The 22,211-nt window shown below is 38.3% G+C and overlaps 1 protein-coding gene across 5 annotated transcripts in view; it reads left to right on the top strand.

Annotated features, from left to right (window-relative positions):
• Window positions 1–22,211, top strand: part of hhat (hedgehog acyltransferase) — an 82,277-nt gene that overhangs the window by 23,714 nt on the left and 36,352 nt on the right. For 3 of the 5 annotated variants that reach the window (XM_079832993.1, XM_079832991.1, XM_079832990.1), the window contains exons 9-11: window positions 5,806–5,841; window positions 20,355–20,556; window positions 20,700–20,844. In XM_079832993.1, coding sequence (XP_079689119.1) covers window positions 5,806–5,841; window positions 20,355–20,556; window positions 20,700–20,844 — 383 coding nt within the window. Of the gene's footprint in view, window positions 1–5,805; window positions 5,842–20,354; window positions 20,557–20,699; window positions 21,757–22,211 lie in introns of those variants that run through there. The other 2 variants (XM_079832989.1, XM_079832992.1) reach the window with 2 other exon arrangements.

Here is a 22,211-nt window from a genome sequence, read left to right as displayed (position 1 = left end):
CTCGGATGAGTAAAGGGTGAGTAAATCATGGGCTAATTTTCATTTTTGGGTGAACTATCCCTTTAACGCCACGAAATAGGAAGTTATTGTAACCTGAAGACATCTACACGGCAATATTCAGTTATAGTCAAAGCGCCACCTGCTGGCAGAAGGAAGTGTGGCACATCAAAATGTCTTTGCTTCTATATTTCTATATCTTCTATATTTACCCGCTTAAATGCATCTTGCTCACTATTCACTGTTTTCCTGGGGCCACCTGGTGGCGGTGGCTCCGGGTGCGAGGGCCCTTTCGTCACTGCTTGTTTATTCCTGTGATGGCATAGCTGAATTTTCAGCATCATTACTCCAGTCTTCAGTGTCACATGATTCTTCAGAAATCATTCTAATATGCTGATTTTTCAACTTTGAAACATTCCTTTTTATTATTAATGTTAAAAACAGTTGTGCCGCTTAATATTTTTTTGTGGAAACTGATACTAGAAGAACAGCATCTACTTGAAATAGAAATGTTGTAGCATTTATTAACATTTTACTGTTACTTTTGATCAATTTCATGCGTCCTTGTTGAATAAAAGTACTAAGTTCTTTACAAAAATCTTAATGACTTTAAACTTTTGAACAGTAGTGTATAAATAATATATGTACTGATAAAAAATATATATATTAAACATCATGACAGAAAGGTTCTGAAAGATCATCAATTTATTATTATTTTACCTTAGGAATAACAACTATAACTTCAACTATATTCACCATGGCTTCGCGTCATAATGCAAGCTGTTTTCAGTATTTTTCTTAACCCAGTGGATCATTGTCACTCACTGTCACATGGATAGAGTGACACTATCTTCTGTATCCTGTGTAATTGTGCATGTTTTGAGTGTATCAGCAGATCTGCAATGCAGACAGCTGCTGAAGCTCTGAGAGCCGGAAAGGTTAAGCACTAGTGTGTGTCTCTGAGTGGTGTTGAATGTGAGTTTAAAGTGTGATAAATGAGAGCTGTAAGGAAACAGATGTATGCTGGAGACTTTAGCAGGACCTGCTGTAAGACCCCGTCTGGCTTCAATCCCACACAGAGCAACAGAGCTCAGCTCCTCTGAACCTGACAGAGCACACACATGCACGTGCACGTGCACCTTTTTATAACAGCTCAGCATAGCCTCAACAGACTCACACACACTGATATACTACTTTGGAAATAGAATAGGTTCAGATTACAAGTTACCCTATTTAAAATGTAATAAGTAGTGTAACTATTTCAGTTACTTTATTAAAGTAATGTAACTGATTACATTGGATTCTTTTTTGATTACTTTTTTAATTTCCAGCACTGGAACACATTTTTATCACTCACCATGGTGGCAACCCACAGACAGGTTGTAGCCTAAAGCTTTCAGTGGCAATGTAGATTGATGTAATTGTTGACGTGCGCTGCTAATTCAAACGAGAGAACCAATCAAAAGCATCAGAATAGCATCGCTTTACTAAACCGCCTTTAAATGGCAGGAGGCATCATGCACATCAAAAACAGGCAGAGCAAGAAATTAATATTATTCAGCATATCCTAGCTTTTTACAGAAAATATTCAGATGTAACCCCCTTTGTAATTATTAACGTTTTCATAAGTAACTGTAATTTAATTACATATTTTTTCTCAGTAACTGTAACTGATTACGGTTACATTTATCCCACTCACATGTTCATCTCTGTGTTTAATGGCTCAGAACCGCCAGACGCAACATACCACATGGAGACAGTACCCCATACTGCAGGACAGCAAAGTCTCTGATTACAGTGCAAATGTCCTACAGGGAGCGAACGAGATTGAGAACAACAGAGAGAGAGGCTGAGAGAGAGAGGCTGAGATGTTGCTCTTGGCTGCAGTTAAATCTAGAGATGTTCTTAGCGTGTGTGGGTGTGTGTGTATGTCTGCACACATGTGCGTGTATTGCTGTGTGTGCATGTGTATGATTGAGTACGGTCAGTCGCTATCATGGACTGGGTTTACAGCGGTTGAAAGGTTTATGGGTTGCTGTAAAAAAACGGTTCATTTAGTCTTGCATCAACACACACTATATGCCATTTTGCTGACTCCTGCTGATAGCTATCTGATCACTCTATATGGACCTATTGTTTTTAAGGGTCAATGAGACGAGGCTCTTTTATTTAATTTATTTAGTTGACATTAAATCAAAATTGACGCTATTTGTTTTCTTAATGCATTTTACTGGATTTATTATTCCATTAATCCATGCTTTTTTTCTCTTGTAAAACATGGAAGGTTCTGTTTACCCTATATACTAAGATCTATAGTTAACTCAATTGAAATTCAGTCAACAGCTGATGGATAAAATCAAGTTCCGCCATGCTTTTTTCATGTTCGAATTTGCCATTTGTTTGGTAATGTCACAATATGGTAGTGAAGTTGGCTTCAGTTGCTGATTTTAAAATACAGTTCATACATATGACTTCATTCTACAATGAAAATACGGCTCTTAAAATAATTGCATTTTAACAAATAAAACATTCTGTTGAGTCTCTTAAAATATCCAAATCATTGGACCTATTTATTTCAAGGCTACGTTGTAAAATGTGGTTTGACTCCCCAAAAACATTATAAATGAATAATTCATGGTCTGTGCAAAATTACTTTTTATCTTAAAAAATATATTTAAAACAATTTTGAAAATAATAATTTATATGTGCATACTCGCATGTAAAATCTTTACATGACCTTTAAAAAAAATATAAATGGTTTTTCACAATATGCAATATTTTTTCCTCTTTTTCTTTTATTGTGACCATTGATTGCCATTGGCCCTAAGACTGGGCTAATGCTATTTTCTGTCCTATGTCCCTAAACAACCCTCACTCACGTTTATATTTTCATTAGGACATTCTTTAGTTTAGTTTATTAAGACATTTTCCTCATGGGGACTGTTAACTGGTGTTTTATTACCCTTTTTATTACCTTTTGGTCTCCACAATGTAGGCATGACCTGGCTCTCTCTCAGATACACACATATACATGCAGTGAGAACAAGGCCAGGTTTTATCCTGATCTCGGTTCTCTTCATCATCTCACCTGTATTTTAGTGGGATCATGAGGAAAACTCTGTCTGAGTTGTGGGAAATGTTTACACACTGTTCCGTCAGGCGTGCTTTGTCAGATGATTTCTGAAGTACAGAAGCCCAATCTGAAGAAAACCGCAGGATATTGAGGGAATGTGTTCCAATGTGTATATCACTTTCAGCTTCATGAATCACCATCTGACTCACAGAGCTCACGAATGACACAAGACATGAGATTCCAGCTCAGTTAGTTCACTGCATCTGTTTTATAGCTCCTTGTTTATGTGCCACATGCATGGAGTCAAATTGGCTTTTCAGAGGGATTGCTTTCTTGCAGAAGCTTTCCTACTGTGGAGGTTTAGGTCTGAAATGCTGTATGCAAACAGGCTGTAGGCTAGCGATTAATTTACATTTTTAGCTTTAAACCTATAAAATAGAAGAAAACAATAGGTTAAAAATAGCTAATTGTCAAATATCATTGTCAAGGGGAAAAAAAGTATATATTTGTGTTGACTTGTAGCAGAACTTTTACTACTTGTAGTTTTATGCAGTTTTAATAATGATTTAATGATAATAACAAATGACATAATGTGATTTAACAGTTCTGGTCGAGTGTTTGTTAAGGGCTGCTTAAGCCTAACCGAAGGTAAGAAAATTATGACAAAAGTTTTATTGTTTTAGGTGAATTTTCCCTTTAAGTATGTTAAACAGGGAAACACATGCATTGGCCAAACTGTGCGTTTCTGGACTTAAACAGTAGAGACATGCACAACTGCATGTCTCCACATAATGGTTTATTAATATAGAGTGGAATTACTTCTGCTTCATCTGTTCTCCTGGCCTTCCCGGATGACTTTATTTCCCCAGAGCTGAAGCAGATTTCATCAATAGTTGCTAATGAATGCTGGGAAGTGCTGGAATGAATCAAATGGTCCTGGACAATCTGATTTAGGAGTCATTATGTGTCGTAGACCCCAGACCCAATCCGTTTCCCTCCAGATACTCTCTCGCTTTTGTTTTGCCTCTCTTTCTCCAGATGGATGTTTTTTGTGGCACTGAAGATTTTGATAGGTTCTGTGGGCTCATGAAAACTTCATGTCAGGGCTTTGACATTGTTAGCATCCATCTGCTTGCATGTGACGTTTCTGTTTCTCCTCATACAGGCCTGCATTTATTTTATTTTTTTTAGAAGTAAGCGGTGCCAAATCTTTACTGTTGTCTCTGGGTGTATTTGGACTCAATAAGCGACAGACTGAAATAGCCTACATATGAAGCATATGGCCAGAAAACTCTCTGATGTTGTCAGATTCAGATTGTGTGTTTCCTCTAATTGGATGAGATGATGGTTTCTCTAGGGATATCCATATCATTGTCCACTTCCTCATCCATTTAAACCATAATCCATTTTTTTTTTTACTGTGAATTTTAAAATGAAATTTTTGACCTGTCCTGTTTATTCACCCGTCCTTATCAGTTGGTCTATAGAGGTATGAAATGTGGATAGATGGATGACTAGCAGTAAAGTGAGTGTAACAATTAGTGAACCCATGTCTGTAGCGATGACCTTCACACCTGCTTAGAGGAACAGGAGGAAGAGAAAGCCCTGCAGAGAAACAAATTGAAAGTTACAGGGCCAAATCAATATTTTTGCTCTCATGGTTTGATACAAACTACATGTCAAAGAGCAAAAGAGAAACCCTGTGTGATCAGTGAAACAAGCGAGGGCTCAATGTGGCTTTATATTGTTTGTTAGAAACCATACAATATTGGATAAAGTCGAGATCCAAACCGGTTAGATGTGTAGTTTCTAAAAACCTAAGCTATTTTTGTCAACTACATTTATTTAAATTTATATCAGTCCAGTTAAACATGATTTATTTATTTATCTTTTATATATGTATTTTTATTTATTTATTTTCTATCTAGATATATTACATTTTCTTTTTTTTGTATATTATTAAATATTTAGAATGACATTTAGTTTTACTATCCTTGTTTATATGGAAAATGTTTATACTTTTATTATTTGTTTATTTTTATATGAAAAAATATTTAAAAATGATTAAATATTTAGAAGGACTTGTGAAGAATTTTTTTTTTTTCTTTTAATGATTTTTATTTTTTATAATTTATAAATTAATTTTATTTAAAAGGACATTTATAATTTATTTGTATTTGTTTATATTTGTAATATTTATTTATTTTTAATTAATAAGCCCAGAGCCATACCTCGGGAGTAAAATATTATATAAACTTGGGATAGGCTCTTTTGGCCAGTAAAAATCCAACAATAAAAACCAATTGGAACACTTTAGCAGCCACATAGCAATACCCTGATAGCGAGTTTTGCCTGGGCAAGTTTCATATGACTGCATGAATATTATTTCTTCCTCCCAGATCAATATGAGTCTGATTTTGTGTGTCCAAGACCTGCCACAAAACCCTGTGTCAGGCTACAGCTCAACTAGGCTGTTTTGGGATCGGCCGCTTTGAGAAAATGTCTCCCGGTACTACGACGGTTTCAGTAAATGCCAGCATTTGCCCCTAGAGATTCATTAAAATGGTTTCCTCAAGCATCTCATTTATGCAGATTCTCTTTTTGTCTGTTCTGGATGTTGACTGATTAAACACATGTTTGTGTTGTTTCATGTTCTACAGAAGTGTGTGTGTGTTACTTTAAGCCATCTGCGTTTAACCCCGGAGCTCACTCGTTACTGTCTTTTTGCTTTTCAGACACTTTGACGTGGGGCTTTACAAATGGCTCATCAGGTACGATTCCTCAGTTTCCTCTTATTTTGTGTGGGTGTGCGAGAGAGGGAGATATTTTGTACTGCTATGGACACGTATTTCTCTTGTTGCAGATTGAAAAGCACATGAATAATAATCGTAATCAAAAAAACAATCACAAGAATAATTACATGTTTCAGATACATCACACTGGCATAATAAACTGGCAGTCTTGCATCTATTTCCTTTTGTTCTTGCTAGATTCATATGTTTTTTTTCTCCTCCATGGCTCTCATATTCTCATTTTAGTTAAGAAATGATACATAATACACAAAGGAGACATTTAATGAGGTTCATATTTAGCAGCAACATAACTTTTTTTAAAACAGCAAACCCATTTAAGCTGGAACATTAGCATACTTACTAGTTGAAGATGAATGCTAAAATTATGCAATTATCCATCACAAAGAAGACTGTTGCTGTTGTTGCATTGTTAAATGTGCTTTAAGCCATTAAGGTACAGTTTCTTAATGCACTTATAATATGTGACAGTGTGATCCGCAGATTTGGCGTAGTGGGAAAGACTGACTCTGCGTAAATCTAATAGACCTATAATTTCACCAAATGACTCATTTACATTTAAATATACATGCAAATCAGTTAATTATATATTTTGGCTCAAAATGATCCAATTTTATGCAGATGAGCTTCATCATAGGGGTGTGTTCCACATACTCAAGCCATCGCCGTTACTGCAAACTGGTAGAATATAATGAACTGTTTTTATTTCAGCAAGACACAATGGATACATTTGGCACTGGTCATGATTGGTCACCCAAGAGTCCAGAAACACAGCTCAGCTTAGTCTCTCTCACCGCTGAGAATGTTCTACTTTTTGATTGCAATTTTTTTTTATGCCAAAGACCATTTGCTTTTTCTGTGATTTGGTTTATACTCTGATAGGCAGAATATTATCAATTTGATGGTGCTTTGCTAAAAATTTTTTTTTTAGATTTGCTGCGATATTTGAAATGCAGCTGCTTAAAGCTACACTGTGTGATATTTTCCCCCATCTAGCGGTTAAAAGGTATATGACCATCCAGTGAATATTAGTTTCTCTTCTTCTTAATTCCGATTTCGTTTTAACTCCTACGTTGGCCGATTTAGTCCAAGATTAATATGGCTTCCAGTTCGACCTCGTCCACATTCGACATGGTGCCATCGAGTGTTAAAACGCGAAAGGCGAAGCTTGAATTCACGGGTATTGTCCCTCTTTGGCTGATGTACTTTCAAGATGGAGGGGCAACATGGTGACCCGCATTCAAACCCCTTACCCGTATGTATTTTCAATGGCATATTATAAACTTACGAGAATACTTTATTACTTGAAAGAAGTAAATATACATTAATGAGCACATATATTTTTGAAAGAACTAAGTGTTTTTAGCTAAGAATAGACTAAAAAAGTTACACAGTGTAGCTTTAATGCTTCCAGAAAAACCTGATGTCTCTGAATATCTGGTAGTTGTAACCTTAATGTTACAGATATTATAAACAGCTGTTTATCTGTAAATATGTTGCAATGCCTGTTGAATGGGAATAGAAAGTTCAGTTCTGAGTGATATTATTTTATTATATTATAAGTAGTGTTTGACATGCTTTTGCATTATGGGCTGTTAGCCTGTGATGATACATGTTTGGATAACCCTCCATTTTTTTTTTTTGTTAGCATGAGTGGTCACTTTTCTTGACAAACAAAGGTCAGACAAATCATTGGGCAGCTGGACAGATGTTTTCAAGCTGCCTCTTTTGCTTTAATTATATTTTTCTGTGTATAAATACTCTCAGGGACTGGAATAGGTTGATTCAGTATGGAAACCCTTCAAAGAAAAAAAAAGCCTCTTCAGGTCCTGGCGTAACCTTGTATGCTCAGCTGTTGCATTTCCTGACACAGTTATTCATATTCTAATGTCCTCCCGCTGTATGGAGAGATCATTGTGGATGTTTTGGAGTGAGAGCCCTGGTTGTGTTTTTTTGTGCTGGGTTTGGTATTGTCAGTCTTTGGCAGGGCTGCTATCTCCTCAGACAAAAGATGTTTGATCAGGGTTGTATTAGCATGTATTTAGCATGAAGTGCATCTTCCATCCCATGCTGGAAATTCGCCAGTCTGTGTGAATATGTACATTGGAAATGAATTTTGGATGTGATGCTGCTTGGGCTCAATAACACAGACCCAAAGGTCCGTAAATTATTTCCTGATTTATTTGGGAACATCAGGGCAAGTGACGACACTATGGGCCCTATTTTAACAATCGGAGCGCATGGCCTGAAGTGCATGGTGCAGGTCCACTTTTGCTAGTTTAACGACAAAAAAACGGTCGGCGCGCCAGGCGCATGGTCCAAAAGGGTTGTACATAGTTTCTTAATGAGTCATGTGTGTGTTTTGGGTGTAACGTGCAATAAATCAGTCTCATCTCCCATTCCCTTTAAAAGCCAGTTGCGCTTGTACCATGGCGGATTGATATTTACATGGTCGAATATGCGAGCAGAAAGACTAAACGCTTCTCCAGAGAGGAATCCTTTTATCTTTAATATTTAAAAATGTTTGTGTGCTGCTGCCCGTCCCTGTGTGTGTAATAAGGAGAGTTTACGCACGTTTTTTACGTTTTCGGGCTGAAATAAAAAACACTGCCGAAAACGTAAACCGAGAATGAATGATGCCCCTCCCATCCGTGCGCAAGCGCTTAGGTTTCACAGTCCCCTTGACTACTGGCGCGCGAACGAAGGCCGCTTTCCATTGCTTGCGCGGAGTGCACGCAGGTATTTATCTGCCCCGAGCACCAGCACAGACAGTGAGAGACTATTCAGTGCAGCATCATATGTTCTTAATGAGAACCATTCTGTAATTTTGTGTGCAGTTATTCAGATAATTGTGGATCTTTTTTCTCACAATTGCTCAAAAAAATTTGTATTTGATGGAACATAAAACTTAAAGAAAAATATTATATTTACATTACATTTACATTTAGTCATTTAGCAGACGCTTTTATCCAAAGCGACTTACAAATGGGGGCAATAGAAGCAGCTAGAGCAGTCAAAGGGCAACAATATCAGCAATATGTAAGTGCTGTAACAAGTCTCAGTTAGTCTAGCACAGAAGTATACAATTTTTTTTTTTTTTTTTTTTAAATAAATTAGACAGACAGACAATGAATAGAATGATAAGTGCTATTCTCGATCGGTCAGGTGTTGCTGGAAAAGATGTGTCTTTAGACGTTTTTTGAAAATGGCTACAGATTCGGCCGCACGAATTGAGATAGGCAGGTCATTCCACCAGGTCGGAACGGTCCAGGAAAAGGTCCGTGACAGTGATTTCATGCCTCTCTGGTATGGCACCACAAGGCGTCGTTCACTGGCAGAACGCAAGTTCCTGGAGGGTGTGTAAGTCTGAACGAGCGAGTTTAGGTATATTGGTGCAGAGCCAGTGGATGTTTTGAAGGCGAGCACCAGTGCCTTGAATTTAATGCGAGCGGCTATTGGTAGCCAGTGCAGACTGATGAGGAGAGGCGTGACGTGCGCTCTCTTCGGCTCACCAAAGACCAACCTCGCCGCTGCATTCTGGATCAGTTGCAAGGGTTTGGTAGTGCATGCCGGAAGGCCCGCAAGAAGAGCATTATTTGGTATTATTATTCATATCTACTATTGTTAAAAATATTTTAGGTTTTATGTAACTTAATAAAATTTTGATTCGTGATTTTATTTTTTTTCATTTCATTTCAGATCCATTAAATATATATTAGTATAAGTTTTTAAAAGAAGCCATTTTCAGTTTCGGTTTTCGGCCAAGTGCTTCCTAAATTTTCGGCTTCGGTTTTGGCCCAGAATTTTCATTTCGGTGCATCACTACTTTAAATAACACGAAAAAATACTGCACTATTGACTTTAGACAAGATTTTTGTTGGTCAATGGCGCAGTCATTTCCAGATGCCTCAAATTGGCGACGTGCCATCAATGCTCTTGAACACAGATGGGCGCGAGTGCATTTGCTATTTAAACAACGTGCCGCTGGACGTGAAAATGATGGGCTGAAACTAGCAAAAAACACTTGTGGAGGCCTGCTGTCGCATTGCGCTGGGTGTATGATAGGGCCCTATGTGTCCTGGCTAGATGTAAATTGTTTACGAAGCTTCTTGCAAAACAATGAGTAAATGGCCGAGACCAACTCAGGCCCATTACAACCCACAGCAAATCTTCACGCACTATGCATCACAAATCCATAAAAGGGATGCATGATAAATCCATATTGTATTTGTAATTTTTTTTTTTTTACGTATGATTCCTCAAATTTTTGGTTTTCTGATTGAATTTTTCTGTATTACATTTTAATGGCTTATTTCAATTTTAGTAATAAAAAAGATGTCCATGTGTTTTCCGTTATCACAGGGCCCTAGTTATTTTTCTGTTTATACATACACACATTCCTGGCCAAAAACATTTGGCCAAGCCCATTGGAAAAAAAAAGAATGGCTTAAACACTAAGCATTTAAAGCTCTTAACCACAAATTATTGGTCAGGAAATCAGCTACAGGAAATGTAATGTCTGATGCCTAAATTCACTTGTAACATATTAAAGTTTTTAGTGTTTTATTTTATATTTATTTAGACAAAATAGTATCAAATGTATTAATTATCAGCCATATCATGAAATAATTATTGCTTTATAGGTATCAATCAATTTTGATTTTGTATCCCTACACAATAAATGTTCAACAAAATGTTCACAATAAATTAATCTTCAAGACTGTTGAATATTATAGAGGTTTAGAGGATTTAATTTACTGATTTGATCAACTTGACTTTTTGAGTGTTAATATGACATCCATCCCCTTGCCCTTTAGGCAGTTGAAGTTAAGTTTCCACAGCCACCCAAATGGAAAATATCCCATTGGTCCCTGAATCCCACCAATCAGAATGCTGATAGATTAAGCACTTCCATACTTTTCAAGCTGGAATTTTAAGTTTGAATTGGAGTATGTTCAGTATTTAAGTATGGTTAATAATCCTTTCATTGCGAACCGAAAATCAAAAACATCTCTATCTCTTTCTGAGCGTATCTTCTCCATCTTTCTCTCTCTCTCTCTGGTAAAATGTGTAGTGATTGCATTGTGGCAGAGAGAGCTGATCTGCATAATTGGAGTGTGAATGTGGGCTGTGTGTATGTGTGTGTGAGCGAGTGTTGCAAAGTGCATTTGGAGAGATCTTAATGTGCTTTTAAATGTGCAGTAATTGTGAAGAGCCGAGTTTTGGAGTGTGGAGATGTGGGAGAGGATCTTGTGACTCACCGCTGATCTTAAAGCATCCACAGACACACACCGTGCCCCCCTCCTGTCGCGCTATTGTCTGCTTGAACGCCTCGCTTTCAGCCTGTTGAGTGTCATCTCCTGTCTATTGAAATGTGCTCACAACAATCAAATCACAGATGCCGTTCATATGAGCTTATATAAAGGCGAGAGAGGGCTGAGATTATACTGCTGTGGCCACAGAGCCAGAATGAGACCTTTTTGTTTCTGTTCATAATGAAATGCACCCATAAACACTTTTCTCAGCAGGGCAACATCTACGCCTGGGCTTTACAAAGCAGCTTAACAAAGAAACTGATCCACTAGGGTTGCGTGGTATACCTAGTCTTGTAATAAAAAAGAACCATGGTAAGAATGTACCATGTTACTATATCATCGTTTTGCAGATTTCATTACCTTGCCTGAAAAATAATGTGTTCAGTTCAGGATGTGTGATTTTTGGAGGTAATGTGAATAATTAAGTGGGTGTTTAAGTGCATTTGGCTGAATTTGACATTGTAACTATTTCATTTTGTAATTAATTTGTAAATCAAGTCCAAATGGGATGTTTAACAAAAGAAAGATTGTTTTACACACTCTTTATGTGGCAGAACATAATTATCATCAAAGCTCTGTAATGATATAATCTCATATTCATGTAGAAATATTAATGGAAAGCCTATCAGACAACAATGGCAAAGCGTATCTGTTGCATTTGTATGTGAAGTTTGGGGAAAGTTATATTATTTATTATTATAGTCTGGTGTTTGAATTTCCCGTATGTATTGATGCAATTTGTGAAACAGAATCTATATCTAAAATATCTATAAACAGTATATATTATGTGTACTATATATACCAAGTTTCATCAGTCACTGAAGGCTGTTTAGGTGTTGTTTAGGCTGTTTAGACTCCAAGGTATATATTTAGTCAAGATACCGAGGACCAGAAGCTGTTATCGCACCAAAGCAAAATGTTTGGTATCAATTTAAACCTACTTCCAGTCTAATCAGTTGTCATGTCAAAACTTTTTTTAGAATATTATATTAATGTTATTTGAATAACAGAATATTCTTACCTTTTAGATATGTGTCTTTACATCGATATTTTAGACAATGAGAGATGCGTTCTCTGTAGGCCTAATCCTGTTCTGAGAAGATTGGTGGAACTTTGGGAATTTCACAGTCATATGAACAGAAGTTTAAAATGAAGCTGGGTGGTTGCATGTCATTGACTACCACTATGCAGTTACTTCACTAAGTTGGTAAATAAAAAATGTAAGTTGGCCTATGCAGATAAGGCTTCTTGAATATTTAAGTTTATTGGGATATGTGCAAACTCAGAGAGGTGTTGTTTGCCTTCACACTTCACAAGTTTTTGGTTTTGTCAGTTAATATAAACATGAAAGTCTCATTTGAGGTGAGCGCAGAGTCTACTCTCATATCTATCACAAGTTCAACTAATACATTTTTCTCTTCAATATTTTTAAGTGTGAAATTACCTAAAAGCTTTATGGAAGTCATATTACTTATTAATTGGAAAAATGACCCATGTTAGACTAACCTTGATTTTTTTATTTTATTTAGCTGTTCTTTTCTGTAAAAGCATTAAGCATCTTAAAAACAAAGGATACTTTTACTTGAAATATATATTTTAAAATGTATATTTTAAGAATATATCTTGAATAAAGTTTTTTTTGTTTTGTTGCAAAAACTCTTTGGGAAATATCTTTACATTATTTATTTAATTGCTACGTGTTTACTACTTGTTTTAAGCATAAGACTCACTAAATGTTATGTTCACTACTGTTCAAAAGTTATAGGTTGGTAAGAATGTTTTTGAAAGCTATCACGGTGTAACTTTACAATAAGGTTGTTTCAGCGTTAGTTAATCTTTGTTAACGTTAACTCACACATATATTAATGCATCTATTCATGTTAAAAGTGCAATTAGTTAACATTAGTTAATGCACTAGTTGACATGAACTAACCATGAACAATGCCTGTAGCTTTACTGTTTTTGTAAGATTATTTTACTGTACATATTTACATTAGTTTATGTAGCAGTTGACACACACTAAGGATGAACAGAACAGTCAGAGATTTTTGGTTCGTGAGACACACTAGTAGCAGCCCGGCTTGCTAGTGACCTCCTGCCCCTCAATAGGGAGGAGTTTTTCAGACACCTTCTGCCTCTAATGCATTCATTAATGCTAACCAATTGCACTGTTAAGGTGCTGGTCATATACAGTGAGGAAAATAAGTATTTGAACACCCTGCTATTTTGCAAGTTCTCCCACTTAGAAATCATGGAGGGGTCTGAAATTGTCATGGTAGGTGCATGTCCACTGTGAGAGACATAATCTAAAAAAAAAATTAAGAAATCACAATGTATAATTTTTTAACTATTTATTTGTATGATACAGCTGCAAATAAGTATTTGAACACCTGAGAAAATCAATGTTAATATTTGGTACAGTAGCCTTTGTTTGTAATTACAGAGGTCAAACGTTTCCTGTAGTTTTTCACCAGGTTTGCACACACTGCAGGAGGGATTTTGGCCCACTCCTCCACACAGATCTTCTCTACATCAGTCAGGTTTCTGGCCTGTCGCTGAGAAACACAGAGTTTGAGCTCCCTCCAAAGATTCTCTATTGGGTTTAGGTCTGGAGACTGGCTAGGCCACGCCAGAACCTTGATATGCTTCTTACAGAGCCACTCCTTGGTTATCCTGGCTGTGTGCTTCGGGTCATTGTCATGTTGGAAGACCCAGCCTCGACCCATCTTCAATGCTCTAACTGAGGGAAGGAGGTTGTTCCCCAAAATCTCGCAATACATGGCCCCGGTCATCCTCTCCTTAATACAGTGCAGTCGCCCTGTCCCATGTGCAGAAAAACACCCCCAAAGCATGATGCTACCACCCCCATGCTTCACAGTAGGGATGGTGTTCTTTGCATGGTACTCATCCTTCTTCTTCCTCCAAACACGTTTAGTGGAATTATGACCAAAAAGTTCTATTTTGGTCTCATCTGACCACATGACTTTCTCCCATAACTCCTCTGGATCATCCAAATGGTCATTGGCAAACTTAAGACGGGCCTGGACATGTGCTGGTTTAAGCAGGGGAACCTTCCGTGTCATGCATGATTTCAAACCATGATGTCTTAGTGTATTACCAACAGTAACCTTGGAAACAGTGGTCCCAGCTCTTTTCAGGTCATTGACCAGCTCCTCCCGTGTAGTTCTGGGCTGATTTCTCACCTTTCTTAGGATCATTGAGACCCCACGAGGTGAGATCTTGCATGGAGCCCCAGTCCGAGGGAGATTGACAGTCATGTTTAGCTTCTTCCATTTTCTAATGATTGCTCCAACAGTGTACCTTTTTTCACCAAGCTGCTTGGCCATTTTCCCGTAGCCCTTTCCAGCCTTGTGGAGGTGAACAATTTTGTCTCTAGTATCTTTGGACAGCTCTTTGGTCTTGGCCATGTTAGTAGTTGGATTCTTACTGATTGTATGGGGTGGACAGGTGTCTTTATGCAGCTAACGACCTCAAACAGGTGCATCTAATTTAGGATAATAAATGGAGTGGAGGTGGACATTTTAAAGGCAGACTAACAGGGGTTTGAGGGTCAGAATTCTAGCTGATAGACAGGTGTTCAAATACTTCTTTGCAGCTGTATCATACAAATAAATAGTTAAAAAATCATACATTGTGATTTCTGAATTTTTTTTTAGATTATGTCTCTCACAGTGGACATGCACATACGATGACAATTTCAGACCCCTCCATGATTTTTAAGTGGGAGAACTTGCAAAATAGCAGGGTGTTCAAATACTTATTTTCCTCACTGTAATTAGAATATCATCAAAATATTGATTTATTTCACTAATTCCATTCAAAAAGTGAAACTTGTATATTATATTCATTCATTACACACAGACTGATATATATTTCAAATGTTTATTTCTTTTAATTTTGATGATTATAACTGACAACTAAGGAAAATCCCAAATCAGTATTCAGTATCTCAGAAAATTAGAATATTACTTGAGACCAATACAAAGAAAGGATTTTTAGAAATCTTGGCCAACTGAAAAGTATGAACATGAAAAGTATGAGCATGTACAGCACTCAATGTTAGTTGGGTCCCCTTTTGCCTGAATTACTGCAGCAATGCGGCGTGGCATGGAGTCGATCAGTCTGTGGCATTGCTCAGGTGTTATGAGAGCCCAGGATGCTCTGATAGTGGCCTTCAGCTCTTCTGCATTGTTGGGTCTGGCATATCGCATCTTCCTCTTCACAGTACCCCGTAGATCTTCTATGGGGTTAAGGTCAGGCGAATTTGCTGGCCAATTAAGAACAGGAATACCATGGTCCTTAAAGGGTTACTTCAGTGATTTAGCATTAGGCTCAGTAGAAACCCGGTAGTATATTCAAATTATGGTACTTTCCCCCCTCATATCCCCCTGAGACAAGAAAATTATGCATTTTATTTCTGGAAAAATTCCTCCGATGACGCAAATATCGTCATTTTGCGTCATCTGAGGATTTTTTGGCCAGAGGCTAAAACTACAGCCACTAGATAGAGCTATTCCGCATGTTAATAAAACCCGCCCATAGGGGAGAGATCTCACTCACAGAATGTAACGTTAAGACACAGACGGCCGCACGGACCATCATAATAACGGAGCACGGTGAAGAGTAAAGTGAGTGTTTCAACTTTTCAATGAATTCCTGTGATAGTTTAGCTTCCATATGCGATCTGAAAACAGGATCTGGCGCTTAACGTTACCTCGGCTCTTCGGGATGAAGAAAATCTGACACTGCTGCGTCTGTGACGTGGCTTTCGTTTGGCTCACTCACACTTTATTGAAAAGACACGTTCAGTTTTTAATTGTAGTGTTTATTCTCTAACTGAACGAAAAGATTGCATTACTATGAAGATCAAGGCGACGGTGTATGGAGTGGCCTCGTAGGGCAGCGAAGGAAGTGCATTCTGGGAGTTGTTGTCTTTCATCCACATGAGACAAAAATACATTTTCTGTCTTTTCTCAGTCTAGAAAGCACCAAATTCAAAAATAATTTCACATTTTTACTGCATAAATGACCCAGTTTAAATACAAAGCTTAATGCTAAATCTCTGAAGTTACCCTTTAAACCAGGTACCGGTTGCTTTGGCACTGTGTGCAGGTGCCAAGTCCTGTTGGAAAATTACATCTGCATCTCCATAAAGTTGGTCAGCAACAGGAAGCATGAAGTGCTCTTAAACTTCCTGGTATACGGCTGCGTTGACCTTGGACCTCAGAAAACACAGTGGACCAACACCAGCAGATGACATGGCACCCCAAACCATCACTGACTGTGGAAAATTCACTGACAGAGAATCCTGAATCATTAAGTTTGTGGCACCGCTACCCAAATGGAAAAATCAGAGAGCTTCGGTTCACGAGACACACTTGTAACAACTCCCAGCTTCCTAGTGACTTTCCTACCCTTTATTGGGGTGGATTATTCCAACACCTTCTGCCTCTGATGGCTTCCGGTACCTCCAACGCCTTAATGGCGTGGAGTATTCACCCACCGTCTGCTTCTGAGGGCTTCCGGTACCTCAAACCCCTTAATGGAGTGGAGTATTCACCACACTGTCTGCCTCTGATGGCTTCCGGTACCTCAAACCCCTTAATGGCGTGGAGTATTCACCACACTGTCTGCCTCTGATGGCTTCCGGTACCTCCAACCCCTTAATGGCGTGGAGTATTCACCCACCGTCTGCTTCTGAGGGCTTCCGGTACCTCAAACCCCTTAATGGAGTGGAGTATTCACCACACTGTCTGCCTCTGATGGCTTCCGGTACCTCCAACCCCTTAATGGAGTGGAGTATTCACCACACTGTCTGCCTCTGATGGCTTCCGGTACCTCAAACCCCTTAATGGAGTGGAGTATTCACCACACTGTCTGCCTCTGATGGCTTCCGGTACCTCCAACCCCTTAATGGCGTGGAGTATTCCCACACCTTCTGCCTCTGGTGGCTTCTGGTACCTCAAACCCCTTAATGGAGTGGAGTATTCACCACACCGTCTGCCTTTGATGGCTTTCAGTACCTCCAACCCCTTAATGGAGTGGAGTATTCCCACACCTTCTGCCTCTGATAGCTTCTGGTACCTTCAACCCCTTAATGGAGTGGAGTATTCCCACACCTTCTGCCTCTGATGGCTTCCGGTACCTCCAACCCCTTAATGGCGTGGAGTATTCCCACACCTTCTGCCTCTGGTGGCTTCTGGTACCTCAAACCCCTTAATGGAGTGGAGTATTCCCACACCTTCTGCCTCTGATAGCTTCTGGTACCTTCAACCCCTTAATGGAGTGGAGTATTCCCACACCTTCTGCCTCTGATAGCTTCTGGTACCTTCAACCCCTTAATGGAGTGGAGTATTCCCACACCTTCTGCCTCTGATAGCTTCTGGTACCTTCAACCCCTTAATGGAGTGGAGTATTCCCACACCTTCTGCCTCTGATGGCTTCCGGTACCTTCAACCCCTTAAAGGTGGGGTAGGTAAGTATGATCTAAAACACTTTTGTCCAAATTTGTTTAAACTGTCTTTATATTTCAATACATAATTAAAATTTAAGTACTCTGAAAAAGAGAGTATAAAAATCGAGTGACTCTAGACTTTTTAATCTGCAATAAACCCCGCATTATTTTCGTTCGGGCCGAATCAAGTGATTGGCTTGGGCGCCTGTCACTCTCTCTCGCTACCATGGCTACTGCCGCTTTTGCTACAGGATCTGCCCACATGCGCGCACCCCACTGTTGCCAAGTCGGGCTACTTCAAACACTGTTGCCGCGGGCTGTTTTTCATGTCCGCGGGTTGAAGCGACCCCAATTATGTGATGTTTTGCCCCGGGATTTGCGAATTTTAGCAGGCAGCCCTAACAAAAAGACACAAATTTTACCCCCCAAACGCGGGGGTAACATGGGGGTTTTTACCGGAGAAACACGTTTGGGCTTGTTTTGAGTAGCAATTGGGCGGATTTTGTTGTGAAAACCTGGCAACCCTGGCGCACCCTTTTGAGTTCAAGAGGCTATATTTCAGCTGGACAGGTAATCTTTCATTTTGATTATAAATTTTTTTGGTTTATGTTTTCATGAAGCATGTCTCACTAGCACACGTAGCTGCCTAATATAGCTAACATAACATTACTTAGCATAAAGTTACAATGTTATACACTTAGCGAGCCATTAGTAGAGATGATAAATACTCAATATGCTTAGCTCAAGTTGATCGCTGTCGTGTTGAATTTCGCAAAATGTAACTTTAGATAACAAAATGCATGTGTAAAAGCTAGTACACCGCATCCAGGAACTTTTTTTAGAACTAAGTTAGCTTTAGCTACTACCCTCTGTCTAAACTCTTTTACCATGTTCACCGGGAACTTTACCTGCACGTTTATTTCGGCCCTTGGTTTGTTTTTATATACTCTACCAATGTTTATGTTGATGTTTTTATCTTGTATCTGTGTGTGTCGTAGACACTGTGTTGTGTGTGTATTTTGAACTTTACCAGTGTCGTTATTCTAGCTTGAGAGTGAGTACTAAAAGACATCTTATTTGTTTATATTCATAATGATAAAGTTAGATTTTTTATTACATGTGATTCTGACATGATGTCACTACATGCACTCTGCTCCTTCTCCGCTCGTCTCAGGTAAATAATGCGTCAGCTGAGCTGATCGTGGTCGGCGTGGCGCGTTCATGTGTTTTGGGGGCGTGGCTTTGGAAAGAGCCCAGAAGGGAGAAGGTGGAGTGAATGGAAATAATCTTTAAAGTCTTTAAGTCTTTAAAACAGTCGTGAGAGGTCTACAGACACTCAATTTTCATATTTTCTTTTTCAGAGTACTAACATTTTAATTATGTAGTGATATATAAAGAAAGGTTAAACAAATTTTGAAAAAAAGTTTTTTAACCAAATCCTACCTACCCTACCTTTAATGGAGTGGAGTATTCCCACACCTTCTGCCTCTGATGGCTTCCGGTACCTTCAACCCCTTAATGGAGTGGAGTATTCACCACACCGATCTGCTTAATATTTTTGTGGAAATTTTTATTTTGTTTTAGATATTTTGATAAATAGAAAGCTCAAAAGCAACAACATTTAACTGAAATATTAATTTTGTAAAATGTAAATATCTTTACTGTAACCTTTGATATATTGAATGCATCCTTGCTAAATAAAATTATTAATTTTGTTCAACACATTGTGTATATGGTTACAAAAATAAAACCGACAACACAATTTTTAAAGAATGTTTATATATATATTTTCTTTAAAACCAGACTGATTCAGAGAAAAATGTTGCTTCTTGCTGATTGTATTAGATGACATTGACAACAAGTCTTATCAGTAAACCAACAGTAAGTCCAGTCAACGTATCAGTGAATCCACAAAAACCCATCTATCCTATTAGGGGTCCTGTAGAGGAGAGACAGACACATGAATGTTGAAGAATAAAAATTGAGGAGCAGAGATTTATTAAGTGAGATAAAATAAAGCACAGTTGATCTTTTTTTCTTGATCTCTACACACGCTGTCAGCTGGAGCCGTGGTCAGGGGCTAATCTTATCCTCTTCTCTCTCTCTCTCTCACACTCTCACACTCTCACACTCTCACACTCTCACACTCACACACACACACACACACACACACACACACACACACACACACACACACACACACACACACACACACACACACACACACACACACACACACACACACACACAGATGAGTCAAGTCGTCCACTATCCCAACAGCCTCATTAGAACAGATTGGCGCTCTCTCAGCCCTGAAATGGAAACTCTACTATACTGCTGTAGAGTGAGATCGGGTTTAGTTCAGAATTCTCTCTCTCTGCTGCTGTCATTAGTATTAGGGGAACGGTAGCAGTTTTACAGACAGCGTATCATCTTTCTCTCTTTTTTCACACATTTATCTACCAGACAGAGAAAATGCACCCCCTGATAAAAATGGCTGCTTAAACATTAAATAATGTCTTGATACAAAAAGTTTTTTAAAAGAATTAAGGGTTTAAAGGATAGAAAATATAATTTACTCAATATTAAAACTTCTTAATTGTTAATCGTCAAAGATTGTCTCTTATTTGCTTAAAAGAAAACAATTTTTTAGTAGTTCATATGTGTGTTTTTGTTTGTTTTAGGTACATATATGTGCCTTTGGGCGGCTCACGTCATGGTGTGTTCTGGAAGATTGTCTCCACTGCGCTGGCGTTTGGGTTTGTGTGTTTCTGGCATGGTTGCCATGACTACCTGCAGTACTGGGCCCTGTTGAACTGGATTGGGGTCTTGGTGGAGAACGTTCTCGCACTCGTCTTCTCCTCTCTGCCTCTTCATCACGCTATTGTGAGTTCACACAAACTCTCTCCTGTTAAGTATTGGCTTTAAATAATGTTCTGTGTTTTAATTAAATTAGTTGTTGTATTATCACTTGATAATGCCACAAAGCACTGCATAAATAAGAGCAAGCACTTTTGTTCTCGTCCTAGGTGTGTTGTCTGTCACCTCGGATGCAGAGGCGTGGCCTAGCTCTAATCGCCGCCCTCTCCACTGCTCTTCTGATTCTGTCCAATCTGTTATTTCTGGGTGGGATCCATGTGGGTAGAATCTTCTGGAAGAGGGTGTTTGTCCAAGGTGGGTCATTTAAATGTATACATTCTCTTATATACCATTTTGAAAAAGAAGCACACTTTAGCATACTTTTAATGAGATTACTACAGAAATAATATACTTTTTAGAAAATGTACTCAAGTAGGGGCAGGATGTAATGTTTTTGGACACTTAATTGCATGTTATTTTAAATCGAATGAAAATATACTGTCATGATCAGAATTATTGGCACCCTTGGTAAATATGATCAAAGATGGCTGTAAAAATAAATCTGCATTGTTTATCCTTTTGATCTTTCATTCAAAAAATGTGCAAAATTCTAACCTTTCATTGAATTAAAATAATTGAAAGTGGGGGGAAACTCACATTACGAAATAAATGTTTTTCTCCAAAACACGTTAGACACAATTATTGGCACCCTTAAAATTATTTATGCATAAAATGTATATTTTTAGCACACCAGGGTGACTAGGAACATGAAATTGTTTTGCTATGACTTCTTGTTTCACAGGAGTATAAATATGAGGAAACGCAAATACCAAATTCCCTTAATCATTCATCACAATGGGTAAAACAAAAGAATATAGTTCTGATGTGCAGCAAAAGATTGTTGAGCTTCACAAAATAGAAAGTGGCTGTAAGAAAATAGCTAAAGCATTGAAAACTCCCATTTCCACCATCAGGGCAATTATTAAGAAGTTCCAATCAACTTAAGATGTTACAAATCTGACTGGAAAAGGACATCTGTCACCAGATGGGTTTGGTGCAAACAGGGATAAAAAGTACCCCATGCCCACGGTTTTTGGCCTATTTTTTGCTGGAGGTCCTAGACATCTATTTAAGATAAATGGCATCATGGATTCTAGTAAATACCAGCAGATAAAAAATCAAAACCTGACGGCCTCTGCTAGAAATCTTCCATCAGGCCAATGATCCAAAACAAACATCAAAATCAACACACAAATGTGTCACTGAGCACAAAATGAAGCTTCTGCCATGGCCGTCGTGCAGGAAAGGAATGTTATTTCACTATTTAAGAAAGCCCTTCGGCAGGCCGGTGATACGTTTTGGGAGCCCGTCTGAAAAACACATAGCCCCGGGACGTTGGGCTTTGCGAGCCCTGGACCATAACGTTACAAGCCTGAGTCTTATCACGAATGAACCAATAACACCTCATATAAAGGATTCTCCAGCCTGACAGTGTGCTAAGGTATGTAATCAATAGATATCAAACGATCTGTAACAATGCAATACTAACACATATAAAAAAACATGTTTTACTCACATAAGTGTGTTGCACCATTCCTGTCAGATCCAATATAGAAGGCACAGCATTGTTTTAATCTCAATATGTCTGCAAATCCAGTCTCGACCTGTATCTTGTTTACAAT

Source organism: Gobio gobio (genome assembly GCF_949357685.1).
Source record: "Gobio gobio genome assembly, chromosome: 13".
NCBI classification, from domain to species: domain Eukaryota; kingdom Metazoa; phylum Chordata; class Actinopteri; order Cypriniformes; family Gobionidae; genus Gobio; species Gobio gobio.
The sequence above is the reverse complement of the archived record's forward strand: the minus strand, read 5'-3'. Positions and strand labels throughout refer to the sequence as shown.